Source organism: Pleuronectes platessa, chromosome 3, assembly GCF_947347685.1.
Source record: "Pleuronectes platessa chromosome 3, fPlePla1.1, whole genome shotgun sequence".
Lineage (NCBI taxonomy): Eukaryota > Metazoa > Chordata > Actinopteri > Pleuronectiformes > Pleuronectidae > Pleuronectes > Pleuronectes platessa.
This window is the reverse complement of record NC_070628.1, coordinates 15,324,160-15,345,952: the sequence shown is the minus strand read 5'-3', so window position 1 is coordinate 15,345,952 and position 21,793 is coordinate 15,324,160. Positions and strand designations below refer to the sequence as shown.

At 41.4% G+C, this 21,793-nt stretch overlaps 1 protein-coding gene across 1 annotated transcript in view; it reads left to right on the top strand.

Moving 5' to 3' along the window:
* The window catches only part of grin2bb (glutamate receptor, ionotropic, N-methyl D-aspartate 2B, genome duplicate b), a 75,695-nt gene that overhangs the window by 26,561 nt on the left and 27,341 nt on the right, over positions 1 to 21,793 (top strand). Inside the window, exons 2-5 of the mRNA XM_053417640.1 lie at positions 5,057 to 5,200; positions 7,627 to 7,897; positions 11,433 to 11,625; positions 21,614 to 21,728. Of these exons, the coding sequence (XP_053273615.1) occupies positions 5,057 to 5,200; positions 7,627 to 7,897; positions 11,433 to 11,625; positions 21,614 to 21,728 (723 nt within the window). The remainder of the gene's footprint in view (positions 1 to 5,056; positions 5,201 to 7,626; positions 7,898 to 11,432; positions 11,626 to 21,613; positions 21,729 to 21,793) is intronic.

The following is a 21,793-nucleotide window of genomic DNA, read 5'->3' as shown; positions in this document are numbered from 1 at the left end:
AAGTGTAATTTTTCAGTTACGGTGCTCACAGCATGTAGAAATTCCACTTAAATAATTCAGCAGCAACAGTAGTTTGATTAGTCAGGATAAAATGTAGAGCCGAACAGTTGAAGCAACTTTCTGCAGACGAAGCCGAGACTGTAAAAAACTGTGGTCAAGCGCCTCCCCACCAAAACCCAACCACACACCGACCCTCACTCGGATGCTTTGGACCAGAAGCTAGAAAGAATGTCCATATTTTAAATGATTAGGACTTTTTCATATTTCATTCATTGAGTTAACTGTTCAATTATACATAAAAGTTAAACGCTGTTTCAAAGTTTTCACTCCACAGCCAAGATTAAAATACTGCTTGAGAATTGGTGACATATTTGATCTTTTTACTGGTTTACTGGAATAATGTGGTCAAACTTGCTCGGTCCTAAGAAGAATCCTGGAAAAAGCTCAGATATATGATGAATGAATGAAATACCCAGCACATGACCTCAGTGACCTCAACGGCCCTGAGCAGGAGAAATAGTCCTTAATGACAACTGTTGGCAGTCAGAATTTATCCACATTCACCAGCACATTGTTTCCCGTGATGCTGATATTTATATGTAACTTTCCGTGCTGAGAGCATCACAAACTACATCTATCTTTTCACCTCCGCTGCAGTGAGGCGGAGGCTGAAACCCTGGCATCCGTCCCAAAGCCCTTTGTTCCTACTGAAGATGCAAATCCTTGAAAATAGGTCATAGATATGTTCTTTTATTTTCAGAGAAAGCTCAGTAATGTTCTCAAACTGTTGGTCACTGCAGCTTTAAGCACATGCCGCTAAACTAGTAAAAAAGGGACTATGTTGGTGACTTTTTTCCGATGTAATTTATACATATTTGAATCTTTATTGTGTATTTATAGCAGCAGGATGGTGACTGTGGGACTGAGTCAAAATAAACTACTGTGAACATGTTCTTTGTAATGAAGGAACATTACAACAGTGTGAGTCATTGACATGTTTTTTAACACTAACTGAGGAACCGTGATACAAGACATATGATAAGGATCCCATTCGTACGATAAATTCACCCTATGAACGATGTATGATCAGAAATGCCAAAATTCGCATAATGTTCGATAATTTCATCATTTGGCGACATTATTAGGAGGTATAATTACCTGACACAGGCGACTCAGGGGTGAAGCTTCAACCATGTTTTTTTCATTTGGCTAAATTTGTAATCTAAAACGTATTCGTCTCAATGTGTTTTATAACTGTACACAATAATTTACATGTCGTTTAAACAGTATATTAATATAAGATATGACATTTCCCCCCCCAAAATACATTTTTTAGCCTCTGCTTCATTATTTCACATATGGCAGGAAATAAGAGATATGTTAAATATATAAGTAGAATAATTCATTGTTAAGTTTGATCCTGTCATGATTGTTATTGACAGTATGAAAAATGCATGGCATACTGTTTAAGACAGTAAGTGTCAGTGTGGTGAACAGATGGCAGTATGGGTAATGAAGAGGGTTAGAAGAAATACTGTGTACATTGGATCCATAGATGGAATAATGATGTCGAGGCAAATCGCATGTAGCACTCATCTTCACAATTCATTTCAAACTCAGCACGGCGAAGCTGAAATGCTCAAACAATTATGGATTAGATGGAAGTGTGAGGTTAGAGGCGAGTAGTGCATTAACTGTCAGTCATGCGTGGGAATACCTTCATTACCTTGCTGAACCGAGTGCAGCGTATTTACTGTCAGTGTGGGTAAGAACGTCAGGTTTCAGCCTGCACACACACACACACACACACACACACACATCTCCGCCACTGCCAATCTCTCCATCATCACTCGACTCTGCAATGTTATAACCTCATTAAAGTGAAATGTAGGTAACACATCATTTCTGCCCCTGTGGGTAAAAAAGAAGGGCATTGGTGGAGATGGGCTTTGATGTGGCGAGGAGGCAGTGCACCTAACCCGAGGAGCGTTCAGCCTCCTGCATGACTAACATGTATGACTGATTGCCCACGTGGATGGATACAGTTCAGATATGTGTGTGCCGACACCTTGTTACTGTATGCAGAGTGTAGCAGTGCATGCAAGTGTAAGTTGTCATAGAGGGCACGTAAGCAAAGTACAGAAGAGTGCTTTTTTACCTTTGTTGTTAGGTTCAATATAAGTGACCGAGAGATTCATGATTAAAATGTGTATGTTATGTTAATGTGCGATTATCCAAACAGACAAATGAGTTAACAAAAAGATCAATTCATTATCTATGCTGCTGATCCTTTGAAGTTCGCAGGGAGCTTGAACCGATCCCAGCCGACATTAAGTGAGACGCAGGGTCAACCCTGGACAGCACGCCGTCATATCATAGGGTGAAAAACAACCATTCACACTCACATTCACACTTACGAGCACTCCAGGAGGCTTTCAAACCTATCCTGTTTTTTCTCGACCTTCGGACTTATCACTTTAATCCGATCCAAAATAATTGCTATGAAGGGAGGAGCCTCAGATCCCGGTGTGGACCATGGGCCAAAGTTTGGTCCGATCAAAAGAGGTGGTCTCTGTCTGGATCCAACTGAATCATGGCTTGGTTTCGTTGCAGTTTGATAACACTTTTTTGGGGATAGTTCAGAGTTTGTGACCAAGTACATGTAGCTGAGACAGGATTCAACCATAGAAGAAGAAAAAAATTGCAGAGGCGGCTCGCAGGATTGCTTGGAGTGTTCGCCTCTGACGGTGCTGGTGTTAATATCATACTGATGTTGCAGTGGCAAGGAAATGAACGAAATGAACCTGTTTGTTCTATTTCTCCATTTAAAGGAGAAACTGTCAGGTATAGGTAGATTCAGCCCACATAGGTGAAGATGATTGAACGTGCATATGAGGTACAAAAGTCTTCAGTCTCCCTGAATTACAATGTGACAACAAAAGCTAACTGCATCAAATGCAACAAAGATATGAACCTTGGTCCAGACGCTTGATTGTTAAAATGCACTTAGACTTTCTAATGAGCCTAAACTGCATCTCTTTGGATTTTGGGATAAAGCCATAGTATCAGAGAAAAACCACACAGACACAGGAGAACATGCAAACTCTCCACCGGTCGAACCGCAGTCGAACTTTACTGCTGTGACGTGACAGCGCCAATCACTGCACGTAAATAGAAAGATGACAGATTCAGAGGTGGTGCAGGAATTTGGTAAAGTTACTTATTTACTCTCATTTCAAGAGGAAGAGGAGAAGTTTGATATGAATCTCCCGTCTGTGAGTTGAGTAGGGAGCAGGTGTCAGAACATGTTAAAGCTCAGTAAAGCAGCTGTGGCCTGGCTCGGTGCCTGCTCACAGATCGTATCATCTCTGAGCTGCAGTCAGAGATGCTGCAGCAGAGCAGTTATTTATTCGTTGTACCCTCTTTAAATAAGTGAGCCTCGGAGGTATTATTCCGCGTATTCCAAGCCAATAGTGACGTGTATTTTGTGAAAACTGTGAACATGAAAGTTTATCGATTTTAAAAGAATGTCTTTAAGTTTTTTAACATACAGTGCACTGCTCTTGGCTTTGGAGAAATTATAAAAACTACATCACGTGGAACTGTGAGGATTCTCTCACCTTTGTAAAGTTGAGCTTTGACTTAATTAATTTATCTTACAAGAGAATAAAAATATTGGGTTTAACGCGGAAAAAAAACCTGCCAGCATCTATTCGATAATCAAGCCGAAATACCCAGATTCTGCAGGTTACATCTTCTCAGATGTGAGGATTTGATGCTCTTTGTCATTCATTATAGTCAATTATCTTTTGGTTTTGGATAAATTCACAATGAAACAATCGCTGTAGCATTAGTACTGTTTATGAGTCTCCAGAATGCATCTTAAATAGTAGAGAGCGTTCCTCTGCCAATTGCCTGGTTCTCTTAAACTCAATCTAGCAAATTGGAATTAAACACACTCATTGATATCGTATCCCTAACATTGACGGATTCATTCATATCCCTGACTTGTATCCCGGCAAATTGGTTAAAATGTCAAAAAGTCTCACAATGTTATATAAAGTGAAAAAAATTATACTGCTGGATTCTTTCCCTTTATCCGAATCAGCACCAAATTCTAGAGTTCCAGTTTCCTTCCACCAAGTTTCATGAAGACCTGCTCAGTAGTTTTTAAGGTAATCCTGTTTACAAACAAACAAACCAATGGACAGGGCTGAAAACATCACCTCCTTTGTGGACGTAAAAAACATCAGAATTGTTTAGTTAAGTCATCAGAATGGCCGTAGACAGGCAGATCCTGCATCTCTGCATTTAACTCACGCAGACTCGGTTTGTTCCCCAAATGTTTTGCCTCTAGATCAGTATCGATGATGAAACAGTTAAACAGTGTTAAAGCTTAACCCGACACCTCCAGCCATCTCAGTCAGCGGGTCCTCTGGACAAACAGACGACCCCTGACATGATGCCGTTCTCATTACAGCTCCTCCGGCATGTTGCCTACAGTCACTCACCATCGTGACTAATGCATCTTGACTTCTGTGTTCCCACGAGTTGCTTTGCAGTTTTGCATTGGTGACTTACTTACCCTTGACCAGTCCATGACACCAGTCATCGGGCTCCTGGAGCTCCTCCTTCTCTCCCCTTCTAGAAAAATGTTTTGACAGAAACGTCTGTCCAAAGCCATACGTGAAATATCATAGAACCAGGTGGCCATCTTACCGGTTGTGCTCTGCGCAGCATACCAATTATCTTTGGAAAGCGTTGTCACCGCTCCTTGGTAATGAATGAGTCATCTTGTCCAGTGTTAAAAATGTATTACAAGTTGATATTGCATGAGTCTGGTTATAAGTCCTGAGTAAAATACTGTGTTTAATGAACACACAATCCTATTGTTGTATCTTCTTTGGTGCAGAAACAGAAAAACTCTGAACCACAGAAAAGAGTGTATTTGTTACTGAGGCTGGCAGGAGCTGCTTCACAATCATCTCTGTCCGACCTTCTCTCTTGTTGCGCATGACTCATGACCTTATTTGTTGATTGGCTCTCTCGTTTCCAGGACGACCAGTCCATGTTTTTCCAGTTCGGACCGTCCATCGAACAGCAGGCCTCCGTCATGTTGAACATCATGGAGGAGTATGACTGGTACATCTTCTCTGTTGTCACCACCTACTACCCCGGGTACCAGGACTTCGTCAACAAGGTAAACAAGCAAAAAAACACTGCATATGACTTGGAATATATATGTATGATATATCTATATACCATTGATTTTCTGCATTATCATCAAGGTAAATGCTCCATCTTTCTATATAATATACCACTTGGCAATGAGGTAAGGACAGACATTGGAGATTTTAGGGGCTGCATCCTTCTGAGGCTGCATTTGAACACAGAATTGCAAACTCTTCCCCATCTGCATGCCGAAGTGTCCTTGGCAAGATACTGAACCCTTAGTGGCCCCTCATAAATGTTGAGTGTACTAAAAATGTAAGTCGCTTTGGACAAGAAGCGTCAGCTAAATGACATGTAATGTAATGTAATATCTGCAGGCTTTCCCAGTTTTAAGGGTCCTCTCAATGCAGCCTGAGAAACAATGAGTGGATCCTCCCCACCCTTATCTCTTCCAGGATAAATTGCACCCTAGCAGCAATTTTTTTTTAAAGAATTTATGACGCCGGCAAGAGACAAGACGTCCAATGCTTAAGTATGAGGCTTCAACTCCAGCTAACAGTACACATGTTCTGAGGGGGGTTCAAACTTTCTTGCCGTGTCCAACTGCCCATTTCATTTTGGTTTTGGCCCTGTAGACTGTGTCCTCTGAAGGATGTGACCCCTGTACTGGGACACAGCTTGTGAGGACTATAATCTTAAAAGATGCATGTACTAGTTTTTATAAAATACTGACTTCAGAGGCAGCAGGATACTTATCATTACAAAGCTAATGGTCTTTTTCCACCATAGATTCAAATGAGACACTCACTTTCATTCTGGCTCCTAGGCGCATTAGGATTATTATCACTTGTATCATTGAGGGACCAATTTTAGGAGCCATGACACTTCCTTAGTAGTTCCCACATTGTTTTCTTATCCTTTGGATAAGACGTGACGTAACTTGATCGTCTTTATAATTCATTTTGCTGTTTATTCAGCTATGCACAGATGGAGAAATGATCCGAAACAAAAGGCAGTGATAGACTGCTCTCGAGTCATAATTTCCAGCTTTTAGAAATGATGAGGCTGGGTAGAGTCTGAGGAAAGAGGGGAGAAAGTTCCAATTTCTGATTACTTTAATGGAAAAGGCAGATTGGCCGAATACGTATGTCTGAACGCAGCCACTCACTGAGGATTCAACCTCCTTATCTCCAGGGCTTAGAACAGACGTTTTTATGTCTGAGATTCTGAATTACGTTGAGCATCAGACATCTGAAAAGAATTTAAAAAAAAAGTTACCTAATCATATTTCCAAATAATACTGCAAGATTGAGTGTCTTTCCTTTGACAAAAGATTTAGAAAGAATCCAATGTAAAAGAAAGGAAATCATATTAATCATCTAAATGGAGGTTTTGAAGGAGGAGACTGAGAGTCCACACTCCTCCGAGGAGCTTTTCATTGAAGTCAGATTCGATTCATGTTTGATAAATTGTATGTATATCTCATACTTAGTGCTATAGTTTAAAATATCTACTGTAAATCTGCAAACGATATCACATTTAATCGACAAAAAATATCTCAAAGCCTTGTGAATTATATAGCTAAAAAACTTATTATCAGACATCATGAACTCTCTTCTATTCTATTCCGTCCTCTCTCAAGCTAATCATAGACATATATAGAAGATTCTAAATGCTTCTCTGCCTGTTATTCTTAGTATACATTCACTCCATGTAATTCTCTTTCGGAGCATTACCTTCTGTCCCTAAAACAAAAACGTATTGGATCAATCTAAATAGCAGATAAAACTCAGGGATCCACAAATATAAAAATAAGCCTGTTTCAGAAATTTTTCGGACTCTAATCTCTTTGTCTTTCCAAGTTGACATCTTTGTCTGTGTCTTTCACGTGTCTGTCACCTTTTTCTAATTCGTGTGTTCTTTGAGTTTCACGTCCATGCAAGTTAAAAACTTCATCAGCACACCCTCTCACATTTTCCTGTATTCTCACATGGGCTCCCCCTGGACATTTTACTCGCGGGTGGCAATAAACGTTCCTGAAAATGTGTGTGGAACATCTCGATCAGAGATATACATTTTCGCATACAGTCCCTCTGGAGAAATGCAGCAAAATATTCTGACCTCAGTGAATGTTTGAAAGCGCTCAAGAGATTGGCCCTAAAGTCCCTTTGGGCTGAACCATTAGATGTTGTGATATGAGCCCATAGAAATATACATTTCACAATATCTCCTTGTGTGTGTGAGGATATAGCCTTAAGATTACCTAATCTTGCTCTTGTTACATTTACAAAAAAAAACATCCAAAGCTTCCTACTCCCAGGAGACATGTAAAGACAGAACAGTTTTGCAATCTGGGAGCTGGAGGAGGAGACATCTCAGTCAGCTTTGTTCCAGTTTCTCTCCTTAACAACTCAGCCCACACTTTTTAAAATCCCATCTCCCTTTTCCCTCTAGGTTCGCAGCACCATCGACAACAGCTTTGTGGGCTGGGAGCTAGAGGAGGTCCTCCTGCTGGACATGTCCGTGGACGACGGCGACTCCAAGATCCAGAACCAGCTGAAGAAACTGCAGAGTCCTGTCATTCTGCTCTACTGCACAAAGGAGGAGGCCTCCACTATCTTTGAAGTGGCTCATTCTGTTGGCCTCACCGGCTACGGCTTCACCTGGATCGTCCCCTCGCTGGTGGCCGGAGATGCAGACCATGTTCCCTCTGTATTTCCTACAGGTACACCCTAACACAAAAGAGAGACCTATGCTGTGGCCTAGATGGTTATCTAAAGTCCTCTGTTGCACAAAGCTGTCTAGTGCTCCACTATCTTAAAATAGGACTCATTTGCTACAGATTCTGGTAAAATAATGAAACGATTAAATGAAAAACAAGGCTGACTGAGCATTGGTGTCAAATGCTGAGCTCTGTTCATGGTTGGCTTCTTGAAGAACTCAATAGCTATAAAAACATTTCCCTGGGAAAAACATTATTGTCGCACGTTATAAAATATCAGGGAAGAGCTGAGAAGCTGAGGCTCTCTTGGTGCGTCCATGTTGGCAACGTCTGCTCCTCTCATTCATACAGAGATCTAAGGGTTTGTTGAGGTCAGCAAAGTATTTACATGCTCTGGTTTGAGCAGACAATTGTTTTCTGATGTACTCACCGCTGCCAAACACCCCGACAATGCTGGCAATGTGTTTCACTTTCTTTTTTTTCTGTGTTTCTTTAACTTTTCCTAAATCTTGTGTAGGGTTAAATTGTTGAAAATTCCTCTCTACCTTTCTAACATCAAAATTTATAGGTTATTTTTAGTGGTGCACCGATGTATCGGCCGTGCATCGGTAGCAGCCGATATTCGCCTTGTTTACTGCCATCGGTGCATCGGTAATAAACTTGACTTTCACCGATGGCATTGGCCGATGTTCATTGGTATTGTAATGTCCCCGCCTCACAGACGAATCGGAACTTCTTCTCTTATTTATAACTTTATTAAAGTCAACACGAACATGTCACACTCCTTGTTCCTTCTCCGACACTCCTCACATCAACAACCGTCTCTCAGCACTTACTTCCTCATTCACCCCTGACCCCCAACAAACCAGCCAATGAGAACCTGTCATCCCACACAACCCCACCCCATTGGTCTATAACTGTCACATGCCCCATCCCGACCTGTTCACTGACCCTCAGGACATCTCAATACTCTTAACACGGTGTCTTAACTGAACATAAGACATAACAAAACATAAGCATAAACCCAGTCCTCAAAACTGGTCAATCTGAGGAGGGCTGTTTTAGACAGGGTAAAAAGGGCGCGGTTTTAAATGATCCTTGTGGTATTTTGACCAAAATATGTTACAGACATTTCATTAAGACCCCAAGGAACCATATCAACTTGTGGTAAAATGGGCATAATATGTCTCCTTTAAATAAAGTTTAGTTAAACTAAAGAGTGTTTCATAAATCTGATTGAATTTGAGCTCATTAAAAGATAAGAGTGATAAAGGGCTGAAATAATTTAAAATAGTGCTTTTTAAATAATGATACATTTTTTTCCTGGCACAAAAGGGTGAATGAATAACAACAAAAACTAAATAAACAAAGATCGGTATTGGCTATCAGCTAGATTGTTGTTTTAAACATCAGTATCGGTAACGGCTAAGAATTTCCATATCGGTGCATCGCTAGTATTTAAAAAAAAATGTAGTTAAATCCACTAAAAAGGAAGATTGAGTTCTTCCCCAAGCCCAGTAGAGATGTTTCCCTTTCTGCTTTGACAAGTGGAAAAGGATCTGTGTGTAGTGGAAGTTGAGTTGTAAACAACTGTGCCACCATTTCTGATGGGATCTAGATGATCGCCATTGGCTCTTGTCTGCCTGTCATTCACAGGATTTTGAGTCCTTGTCAACTTTCCTCCGTAGTGTAGATGGGTTGAGCTGTAAAGCCAGGTCTCCTTCACAGTGAATAGCAGCCTTCACTTTCCCAGAATCTTTATGAGTGAACAGCTTGGCACTGTACCTGGCCAGTCTGACAAGTTTCCTTGGACAAATCAAAATGACTGGCAATGTCCTCACTGCTATGTTTCCAACAAGTTAGTGCGTTTGCTAAAACTCTCTCCCTTCTTATAACTGAAGTTTCATTTCATCTGCACATTTTAAATTGATGCATAAAAAAGCCTGTGTGCAATTGCAGATAGCAGTATATTTCCATCTGTATTGATTTCAGTTTGACAAAGTGAAATTAAAACAGACCTAGAGAATCAATGGCAAAGTTGAGACATCATCACTTACAACGGACCCATCTATCAACATTTGACTGGCTGAGAACCACAATGTATTTGTTGGAAACAGACGCGATGTAGCCTACATGTTTATTTGCATGTAGAGCGAGGATGTGAGATGCAATCGCAGGTGCTCAAAGGATCTGAATATTGTCAGGTATGAACAGGTTTTGTAATGATACACATGACACATTTGATTCACTGGCATCCACCGACGTTTTCTCATCTCTGAAGAGAAGGAACATGGCAGCAGACTAAACCACCAAATCTGTGAGGAGCGAAGAGGAGACGGTTCCTTGGCTCTTAGTTCAGAGTTAGCCTTAGAGTTCTAGTCTAAGTCACATTCTAACCAACTTCCTTTGACTAAGGACAGATGGGCTTGTTTGCATATATGCAAATGTGCTCCTGGTGTATTTGCAGTACGCTGGGCCAGTTAGTGGCAGGCTGCATACCAATTTCTATTAACCAGGTAAGCAAGACTTCAATTTGTTTGGGGGATCATCTGGAACTTTCTGCTTATTTTACCTTCAATCCTCATGTAACACCATACATAAAATGGGGCTTTTGAATATGTCATCCAAGAGGATTCCCAGTGATGTTGTTTTGAAAATATCTCTCTGGAGAATTGGTTCAGGCAGGAAAAAGACCCACTCCTTTTATTGGAGTATTGGAGTCATGTAATTCCATTTACTCGTGCCTCCCATTTTAACGCCAACGTGAACATGCAGGTTTTGCCTTTTTTCTCCAACAGATTTACACACAATCCAAACCAGCCGCGGAAAATGACCTAAAAACCCTGTTGTTTATGGGTGTAAGAAATGGATGTTCCTCACGCTTCACAAGACAAACATAACAAAAGTAGCTGGAGGAGAACTGATGCTCATATTTAGCAAATTTCCCATGTGTTTTCCACCTGTGTGATCATTTCTCTTTTTATAAATAGCTCTTAATCTCGTCTCACTGCTCTTCCACTTTCCAGCCTCCTCTACAAGGCATTCTTAATTTTTTTGTGTATCGTTTTCCCGTTCTGCATTTTTTCATTGCACTCTGCTTCCCGATTTGTATCCTCCTTCTCTTTTTCAACCTTTCCCCCCTTGTCATCTTTATGCCTCTGCGCCGGAGACAGCTGTGGCCAGAGGCATTGTGTTTTACGGTTTGTCTATCCATCCCTCCCTTCATATCAACGCAATACCTCAGGAGCGCCTAGGGGAGATTTCCTCAAACCAATCCCAAAGTGATTTGAATTTGTACCTCAAAGGTCAAGGTCACTGTGACCTCACAAAACACGTTTGGCCATAAACTTGTTACTAATTTAGGTTCTTCTTACTAAATTCGTATTAATAGTATTCACTGCATATATTATACGAGTCTGGACAAACATGGAAGTCAACTGCAACTTGACTGGTTGGCGAATGGCAGTGTAGCCACAGGTGTTGATTCTACTTCTACTAGTTCCTCCATCTCGCCTCACTCCAATTCTCTCTTTCCCAGGGCTTATCTCGGTGTCTTATGACGAGTGGGACTACAACATTGAGGCCAGGGTCCGTGATGCAGTGGCTGTTATTGCCACGGCGACCTCAACCATGATGCTGGACCGGGGGCCGCACACGTTGCTGAAGTCGAGCTGCCTGGGGACACCTGATAAAAAGGGCTCCAGCACGGGCCACTCCAAGGAAATACTGAAGTGAGTCCACTCTGGGGAATTGGTGGTTATGGGAAACTGGGGGCGGAGGGGCTGGGATTGACAAATACGTAAGTAGATAATATGTGTTTTAAATGTTTTGACCAACGTCCCAGATCAGCAATTGCACAGTCACAGTTTGGCACCTCTAAGTAGGCGCAGCAGGCCTTGCATGTTTTCTAGCTGACGCGTTTTGGATGATACTGGGTGCTTCCACACCTACCTTGTTTGGTCTGGACCTTCGTTCTTTTCAGATTGGTCCAAACCCAAAAAGACAGGTACTTTGGGTCAGAGTGTGAGACGCTCTCCTGTCTACAAACCAGTTAATCAAATGTATGAGTATACGCAACCCACCTCGACTGAAGTAGCGTAAGACTAGTATTAACATGTCAGCCAAACTCTACAGTTAGGCTACCACTTCTTCAAAAGTGCTTATCGTATGGTCCAATAGCTTCAGGCTTCATGTCTCTCAGGACATTGTGCAAACACCACATTTTATATTTTCAGCACAGATTGTTTCCTGTCTGCGCTGTAACAATTTACGCATATTGATTAACTGTTGTTTTGAGTTTAAATCCAGGTCAAGGAACATGACAGTTTTACCTGCCGGGGGAAACAAATCATGTTTATGGGCCATGTTCCCCCAGTTTCATCAGCTTTTACAATTATTTTGATAGAGGAAATTGAATTGATGGATGGATGCAAAAGTAGATCAAATATAGCAACAAAAAACCCAAGGCAACGAAACAAAGACAACAAATATAACAATGTAGACACCTTCCCAGAGGAGAACCAGTTTGTTTAATTAGCCAATAAACATCTAAGAAACAAGACGACTTCTACCATCATGTTGTCTTAGCTGGAGCTTAACCCACAGCCATCGTTAAAGGAAAACATCCTCCTCTTCCTCTGAACCTCCTTGTTTTGCTTTTTGGCATACTACAGCACAAGCAGGAGCATTGGTATTCAATAATTAATCCCCATTTAACTTCATAGGGCGTACTTTTACTGTTCTCATTGACCAGTGAATCCACGGCTAATTGAATGCTTGGGGACAACGGGATTAATGAAGAAAAAGAGCCAAAGAACAATAGCGGGGTTATCGCCAGCACACAGAAACACACGTGTTCGCTGTTTTAGCATGTCACTGCTCTTTAGAGTTTAGTCTTATAAAAGCTTGGTATTACTCATGCCATCCCTCATCGTATATACATGCAGTACGTGAGCCGTACAAAGCGATGCGCCCGCCTGCCTTTCAAACCTCCTGTTCTTCCCTAATATTTAACATTTCCTCTGTTTGTGTTTGTTTTACTTGACAGACATTATGCAACCTGCGCTTTCTCCACTGCTTTAATCTTCAGTATGAGTTTGATTTATTACAGTAAATTTTGGGTCGTGTTTTCGCCCGTGTTCCTGTTTTTAATATCAGGAGCACTTATGCGTGCCGTCTAGGATTCCTCCACCAACGGGCATGAGATAACAATAACCCTGCAGCCATGAATATTTCAGTCCCTAAAGGACGCTATCAGACGCAGGCTTAGCTCTCAATCATCCTTCAGGCACACACCTGGGACGCTACTTTGCTGTGTGTGTGTGTGTGTGTGTGTGTGTGTGTGTGTGTGTGTGTGTGTGTGTGTGTGTGTGTGTGTGTGTGTGTGTGTGTGTGTGTGTGTGTGTGTGTGTGTGTGTGTGTGTGTGTGTTTATGTGTTGAGAGTCGGGTCATGCGCATGTGCGTTTTCCAACCAACCATTCCATTTTTCTCCATTTGACTGAGCGAAGGCAGGGATTTTGGATCGCCGGATCTCGGTGGTGACCCCGGGGGCTAGAAGCAGCCTGACACACACACTCACATAATTCCACCTTTTCCATCCCATCGTCCCCAGAGACAAAAGCAATAACAAGGCCATATGTCTCCGCGTGGTCCTGTACAGCTAAGGGCCACAGCGGGCTGCATGCACGTTGGATTAGCATGCCATCCCGCCAGCGCTAATGGGAGAAGATGGGAGGCCCCTGTTGAGTCAGGCTCCCCGATATAGTTAGGGGCTACTTGACCTTACGGGGCACACAGACAAACACATAACTACACACGCTCCGGCACAAACACACACAATCAAAGGGCTATAGAGAACATCCAGTGTGTCCTACCTCACAGAGAGCACAGGAACTCTGGGATGTTGAGAAAATGTGCTTCAAGTGGTTTTGTATGAGGCGCTCAGGGGCTTATTTATGCTATGATGTTGCAGGGAAAGGGATGATTTCCTGTTATTTGTTTGTCTGTGTGTGAGGTCGAATTCAAATTCCTTCTCACATACCCGGTGCCGGTGTGCGGAGTCGCTCGTTCAGAGGTGATGTGAGGGATGATTACTCTTTTTCTTGTGTTTTCCTGTGATGTGACGAGACATTTGTCTTCACGTATGTGGGCTGGCTGCGTGCGAGGCAGCTCTGTCGACAACCTCTTCTGCAGGCCATCTGGCACTTTTGCTGCCTCTTGTGCATGTTATGGCGAGCATGTTGCTCTCATCCTATTTCACCTCCAAAGTAGTTTTTTTTCCTGCAGCAGGCGAGTAGTTTTGCCTTTATCAATAGCAACAATAAAAGTGTCTGTCCGGGTGTTTGTTGACAGGCCAGCTGGGCATCTAGACAATAAGTGAACGTGTCTTTGAATGGACTCTTCTTCAGCAGGGAAGGCGGGTCAATTTACACATCTCTGTCACCTGCACCTTCCTGTTTCTTTTTTCTATTTTTGCCTTGTCTTTACTTTATGTCTCTGCGGTGACAGCCAGTGGCCGGAGTCAATATGTTTTCTGGTTGTAAGTCCGTTCGTCCCATTCCTGTGAACGCGATATCTCTAGTATGCCTTGAAGGTGATGAAGCTCACTCACAACAGCTTGCTGATTTGGTCTTTTCGGTCATATCGTAGCCTTCGCAGATTCGTCAGAATCCTATCACATGACCTTCTTCTGAGAGAAAACAGCCGGCATTAGCCTCGGCTACCAGTGTAGAACATAACATGGAAGCCTTACTGACCCTGTTGTCCTTGCTAAATGCTGTTGTGCATTTAAATTCAGCATTTTACAATGAATGCTAACATGCGTAACAAGAAAAACTTCCTGTTGTCAAGTGGTCACATGATATGCATTTCAGGCATACTGTGGTAGTTAGTATGGACGGGGACTTAAAGTGATATGGAGCCATAATCCGTATGTGGACAGTGGTTGTTTTGGATTGAAAAGGCTGTTTTCCAGTTTCATCTCTAGTGGAAAACTCAGTTTCCTGAGCATCTTCTGCCTGTCACCCTTTTTGTCCTTTTCATCCTCTTGCTCCGTGACGCTCCTGTCAATGCTTTCTCCACTCTCAATGAAAAGCTCTTTCAATTACATGACTTACATTACTTCCTTCACCCTCTTCCTTTTATTCTCTATCAACTTTTCTACATATAGAGACATTCTGAAGACGGAGGATTAGTGCTTCTAAGGACAAGATTACTTACATTGAGCTTGAATTCAATTTCTCTTATTTGAAATTGTATGCACTTATGTCTTTAATCGATTGGTGTATGAATCCACTTTTTAATATGTATCACTCTTTGCCTTAATTGCAAATTAGTCAGTAAAGAAATGTTTTTGCTTTTAGATTTTGGGAGATTTACTCCGAACGTTCCCTTTGAAATTACGTCAAGTCATCCTAATTTTTCTCAAAGAAATAATACACAACATACACACAACAGGCAAACCCTAATATAACTACATGGGAAATGTTCTGCATACGGCCCATAGCTGTTTTTAATATTGAATGAAGATGTTGGGGTTAACTTAATGCACCCCGCAGCAGTGCCGTGCAAATCATACAGAGCCAAGATATTTTTTTCAAGTTTGTTCAAATGTTAGCTCATAAAAAATATGCTTTAAATTAATATGTTTTTGTAAAAGCTCTTTTGAGTCAACGTTTTCTTTAAGTAAATTTATTTTAGGCTACATCCAAACATTCATCGTATTTTCTGCTTATTAAGGGGAACACAAGGCTCATAGAGTGTTTTCAAACAGTTAACAGTTTTTATTATAGTTTCTAATAAAGTCAAAGGATTTGCACTCTGGAATCTAGGCTTGGGGCGGTACTGTGGTGCAGTGGTTAGAACGTTCCTGGTTTGAATCCTGGCTGGACCGGGGTCTTTCTGTGTGGACTTTGCATGTTTTCCATGTGTCAGTTTACTCCGGCTTCTCCGGCTTCCTCCCACAGCGCAAAGAAAAGATTGGGGTTAGTTTGATTGAAGAGTTAAAATTGATCGTTGGTGTGAGTGTGAACGGTGATTAGACACAAAATGTAAAAAAAATCAAAAAAACGTACAAAACTTGGAGTTTTTGAGACTAGGTTATAAAGCCAATCAGGTCAAGATTACTTTATGAAGCTTCCCTGTTGTGTTGAAATATTCTTGAGCACGTTGCCTCCACTAAGATCCAGAAACACCTCATATGTAACCTTATAACAAATGTTGAATAGCAGCTCATTCTGCTCCAAATGAGCACATTTTCTCTATGAATAGATTTTTTTTTTATGGTGCCTGAGAACAAATTCATCCACTTTTGTTTTTTATCTTGAAAATACATTGATTATTTGTCCGATTAGCATTAATAAAACAAGGCCTTTGAGGTTTGCAGGCTGGTCAGTGTCCTTGCCTGGTAAGTGCTGGTTCACATTCTAAATTAGAGACAGCTCTCTCTGATACAGTGCCCCCTCTCTCCAGACTCCACAGGTATCTGTCTGATGTCTCCTGCTCCACAGGGGTCCTTGTGCGCCCAGATGACATGGAGCTCCTGTGGACTCACTTATTAAAGGCTGCGGCTCAAAGAGACTGTGAGCCTCACATCTTTCCTGTGTGCAGTCCACAACACTTGTTTATGTGTTCGGAGCTGAGCCTCCAGCAACAAATGAGTCAATAAATAAGCAGTTTTTCTGATTTATATGGTTCATATTAAAACTCAGCTTTTAGATTTTTATCATATCTTTAGATTCAGATTCACAGCTGTTAGAAAATGGTATTCAGAGTTACGATCATTGGTCTTAAGATTGAAGCAAAAACCACAAATTCAACTTGCAGAACGATTTTTGTTTGTGGCAACATGTCGGCGGTCTGCTGCAGATTTAATCAATATGTCTGGAGGGCAGTCAGATACTTTTGATTTGAAGGTCACAGAGGCTTTGACAGTGACACGTTGGACACAACCATGCTGATCATATAAATTTAAGTTTGAATATATCTGCAGCCACGCATGATAACCGTCATATTGATACAATTTTGGCTGGTCTTAGAAACAGTCAAGAAAAATTCACCAAAAAGGGGCTTATAAGTATAATGCTGGAATTACAGGGAAGTGGAATGGTGATGCCTGTGTGCTGAGTATGGAGATGGTGTCCTTGTAGGTGAAGAGCAGGCTGAAGGGTGAACAGGTGGGCAGGCAACAAGCAGGCTACAAGGTTCAAGGAAACTAGAGTTACAAAAACACAAATATGTATAACAAAAAAATGGCTAACTGTCTGTAAAGAGGTGAAGACGGACACAGAACAAAGGAATGGGAACACGGGGAGAACACAGAAGACAGACAAGCATAAAAGCAGGAGTCCCGGTTTAACTGTGACTCTTATTGACCCTGTTCAGACCCATTCACGTCTGTCCTGAGTGATCCTATCGAAAGTGGACAGAACGTCGTTGAACATTATTGTCACATTAAACAACTACAAAGTAATTCACCAATATTTCTGTATGAATCAGGTAATGGAATGCACATACATTCACAACACAACAAAAAAAAAAGAAAGAGCAAAACTAAAACTAAAATTCTAAAACTAGAATTCAGATAAAAAAAAAAACTAAGTTTAAGTTGCATTGGGGTGAGCTCACAATACTCTTTTCAGCCCTCCACAAAACATATATATTTTGATGTTTTAATAAAGATAAGCTGAACAAAATAATGGTTAAAAATAAACAATTTCTTGTTCAAAAGAAATTCCAGTAATATGGTATTGTGGTAAAGTGGTTAGTTGGTTTTAATGGTATTTGTTGCATTTGTCCTGCAGTGATTCCTGGTTGGCACAGTTCTCACACCCTATGTGTGCATTACCATAATTTAACACATTCTACATGTTGCATCATCCCCTCACACAGTCACTGCCTCTGTCCTCGTGATGTACAGTGGTGACCCTGTTTACCCTCATGTTAGAACATGTCTTTAAAAACATGGTTTACTTTACTGTTAGTAATACTAGTGACCTGCATACACACAAATACAAAGATATACAAAATGTATATATAGATATACAGAGTATGTGTATTTTTTATATCCCTGCTTTTTATCTTCACTCACAGATAGAAGAAAGTCATATCACATGGCTCTTAGAAACATTTCTGAAGAGATTTGAGGGAATGAGGAAGGATTGTGTCCATGCCATTGATGAGTCAGTGTCTCTGTAACTAAAAAGATAAATTCCTCTCACAGCCAGTGATTAGTTGGGGAACAGTTGGTGAGCAAGGCGCACACGAGCGCTGCATATGGCTGTGATGAAGCCGCATGAGGTTCTGTTAGTTGCTCGTCCCAGTAGTTTTCTCTTTTTCTTTTTTCTCTCTTCCCTCTTCCAGCAGAGTCAGAGGGGAGTTCTGACATGAGAGGGGATCAGAAGGCGCATAAAAGCTACATCAATAGTACAGGGCTACAAAATGATAAACAGAGCAGCCTCCTCCGCTCTAAACTCACAGCATGCTGCCGTCTTTGTAAAGCCACAGGTTAATGTGCGGGCAGATGAATGGTATTGATGTGGGACTCGATGCGCCACTCAGAGGTGAGACGGAGAGATTGATCTGAGAGTGAAAGACGGCGTGAGGAGAAGTGGATAAACACTCGGGTTTAGACCGAAAAAAACACTCCCCTCTCTCTGTCGCTCGCTTTCTCCCGTTCGACCTCCTGGGTGAGATTACTGTTCCCATGGCAACGCAGCTGATTGCATGAAAATTGCTGTGGTTGTGGGCGCCATGGCAACACGTTACATTACATTATATTATGGTGTTAAGAGCCCCCCCCCCCCCCCCCCCCGTCTCCCCGTGTTTCACTTTTTGGTTTATGTCCACGTGTCACCTCATCGTGATGACGGCACCAACATGGCGTCAGTATGGCAACAAGTTGGACTTGCCGAGCCTCCACTCACGCCATCTCTATCTTTCTTGGTTCTCTATTCAGAGTGCGATTATGTTTAGGTGGCTAATCCCCTGTTACATGTGCATTACAGCACCTTGGGGGGGTCAGCCAACCAGTGTGCAGCAATGGGCATTTTCATGGAGGCTTGAGTCATATTATTGACTTTCTCCAAGCATGGAGCCTACTTATTGTATGTGTTTGTGTGTGTGTGTGTGTGTGTGAGGTGAGATATAAATACAGTGGAAGACATTACAGATAAAGGTGCTGCGTTATAGTAGGAGGTAGTTACAATCTTGTGTAAGTTTCAGGCATTGTGAATAGATTGATTGTCTTATTCTCACATCGTGGACTCGGTCGGAGATTAGCACGGGGTAAAATGTGCCCAGCACCTCCTTCTTTTAAAAAGTCTGCACACGACACTCACACACACTCGCGCGCACACACACACACACACACACACACACACACACACACACACACACACACACACACACACACACACACACACACACACACACGCTGCCCCTCACTCCTTGCATTCAGACAAGATATTTATTTCTCCAGTGGATTTTCTTCAGAGGCAGAGCATCTCCATGGTGATGGCAACCCACAGATCAGGACAACGAAAAGAGGGAAGGAGGCAGCAAGGGGCGAGAGATGGAGAGAGACAGAGAGTGTGTGTGCGTGTGTGCGCGTGTGAGTGTGAGAGAGATGTTTCCACCTTATCTGCCACGGCTGCACACTTGTTGACATATATTCTGATATGTAGTCACACAGGCGATTAATACACTCTCTCTCCATCCTTGCTCTTCCACTTTTCTCCGCTGGCGTCTTGAAGCTGCCCTCTCTCTCTCTCTCTCTCTCTCTCTCTCTCTCTCTCTCTCTCTCTCTCTCTCTCTCTGCTCTCTCTCTCTCTCTCTCTGCTCTCTCTCTCACTCTCTCAGCCTCCATATACTCCCTCTCTGTGTTTCTAAGTCTATCTGGTGCCATGTACAGTATTTTACTAAGGCTCAAACTAGGTCATCTTTTCCATATTTCACACCAACGTAGAAACCTGGTGGAGAAAGGCGGCATTAGAAGGGAGGTCTCTTTGCTTTTAAAACCTCATGAATTATATATTTATATGTGCATATGCATATCTACATTTATAGGAAATCTGTATTCTAAGAATCCAACAGTGTTGTGCCTTAGGACCTCATACATGAAAAATACTATCTTCTTTCAAAGGTATAACACAGATTCCTAATTAAAATACATGAAATAACATTTAACAGAGTAATCAAGAATCAACAAAGCAGATGTGTTCAACGGGATCATGTTAAACCTGTGGATGACAGATATGATCATTTCCATGACCGTCTCCAGCCACTATATTCTGCCTTAACCTAATTTCACAATTACGCTGCCAAGTCTTTGAACTTAATATTTGACGGCACTGAGTCATCATTACACCAGCTGTCTACGGTTTGCGACTGAAATATTTTAGCTTAATATTTTAAAGTTCAAGACTTTCATTTTGTATATTTCTCCCAACACTCCCAGTTTCAGTATGTTGCCATTCATAGAGAAGTTACCAGCAGCTTGTACTGGGATAGCAGTGCTGTTCTGGTACTCCTGTAATTCGTTGCCTTTGTCCTTAAAGCTGCACTAATCAGTGTTTTCGTAATAATGATGAAAGACATTAATTATGTGTTATGTCCTTAGACTAAACTTTGGCTTTAGATTAAAGTAGTATGGTATATTCTTTGCAGCCAAGAGGTCGATGATGTTGTAGAAGTTGTTGATGATGAAGGAAGGACTCCGAGGACCCAGTATACAAGCCAAAAGTGAAATCTGACTTGCAGGGGTCGAAAGCACATTATACAGGGAGGTTGGTTCCGCCCATGACCTCAGGTAAAACACATCCCACATGGGATTTCTGACTAAAGAAGGGCATGATTTTGTGTCTGAAGATGAAGACACATTGGTCAAGAACATTCCTTCTGCACCCATCCATTAGCTGGTCAGAGATAATTCCCTAAGTCAAAGGTCATCCCAAAAAGGTGAACTGCACATAATAAATTATGTGCTAACTTTTTCACATAATTCTGACATCAGTGGATTTCTGTGCAGAGGTTTTGTCAAGTGCATCTAAGAAAGGGCCCAACTACAGTGAGTTCAGAATAGACTCACACAACCTGCATAGAAGAGCTAGCATCAGTCAGTATGTGCATCCAACGACTGGGTAGTTATTGCTTTGCTTATTTTTTTAAAGAAATATTTTATTATTCCAAATATCCTGTAGCTTCAGTTTTCATATTATTATGAATCACTATGGATTTACTCTCTCAAAAACAGATACAGAGCAATTAAAATGTGTAATGTTTTGCCAAGAAATAGCCTTTTCTACATTTAATGAGAATTATACATTTCCAAAAGCACAGAACACTTGCCGCTCACATAATGTCTGATTATATGATCATTAATGAGGAACTCATTCTCTTTTCTTGCCGTATAGGTTATTTTTAGTGAAACTACTCTCATCTTTGAGCTGTTGCAAATGTTTTACTGACGATGGCTGATTGAGCATCTAAATAAACATATAAATATATCAGGTTCTCGCTTTGATGAACACGGAGAATCTACAATATGTTAACTCAAACTTGGTGCAAATTTTTTCTTTGTTGAAGGATATCTCATATATATATATATATATAATGAATGTTTTAACATCAAATAATATTGTAAGTCTATATGCTGCACATATTGTTTTCAAAGTAATAGCCATATTAATATTGGTAATTCAAACTCTTACTCTCGTCCTCAGGTACCTCATGAATGTCACGTTTGAAGGCAGAAACCTGTCGTTTAGCGAAGAGGGTCACCAGATGTTCCCAAAACTGGTCATCATTCTCCTGGACAAGGACCGACAATGGGACCGGGTGAATATCTTCTCTTCATTTACCGTCTCTCTTCTTCCTCTCTTCTTCTTCTTTTCTTCCTGTGC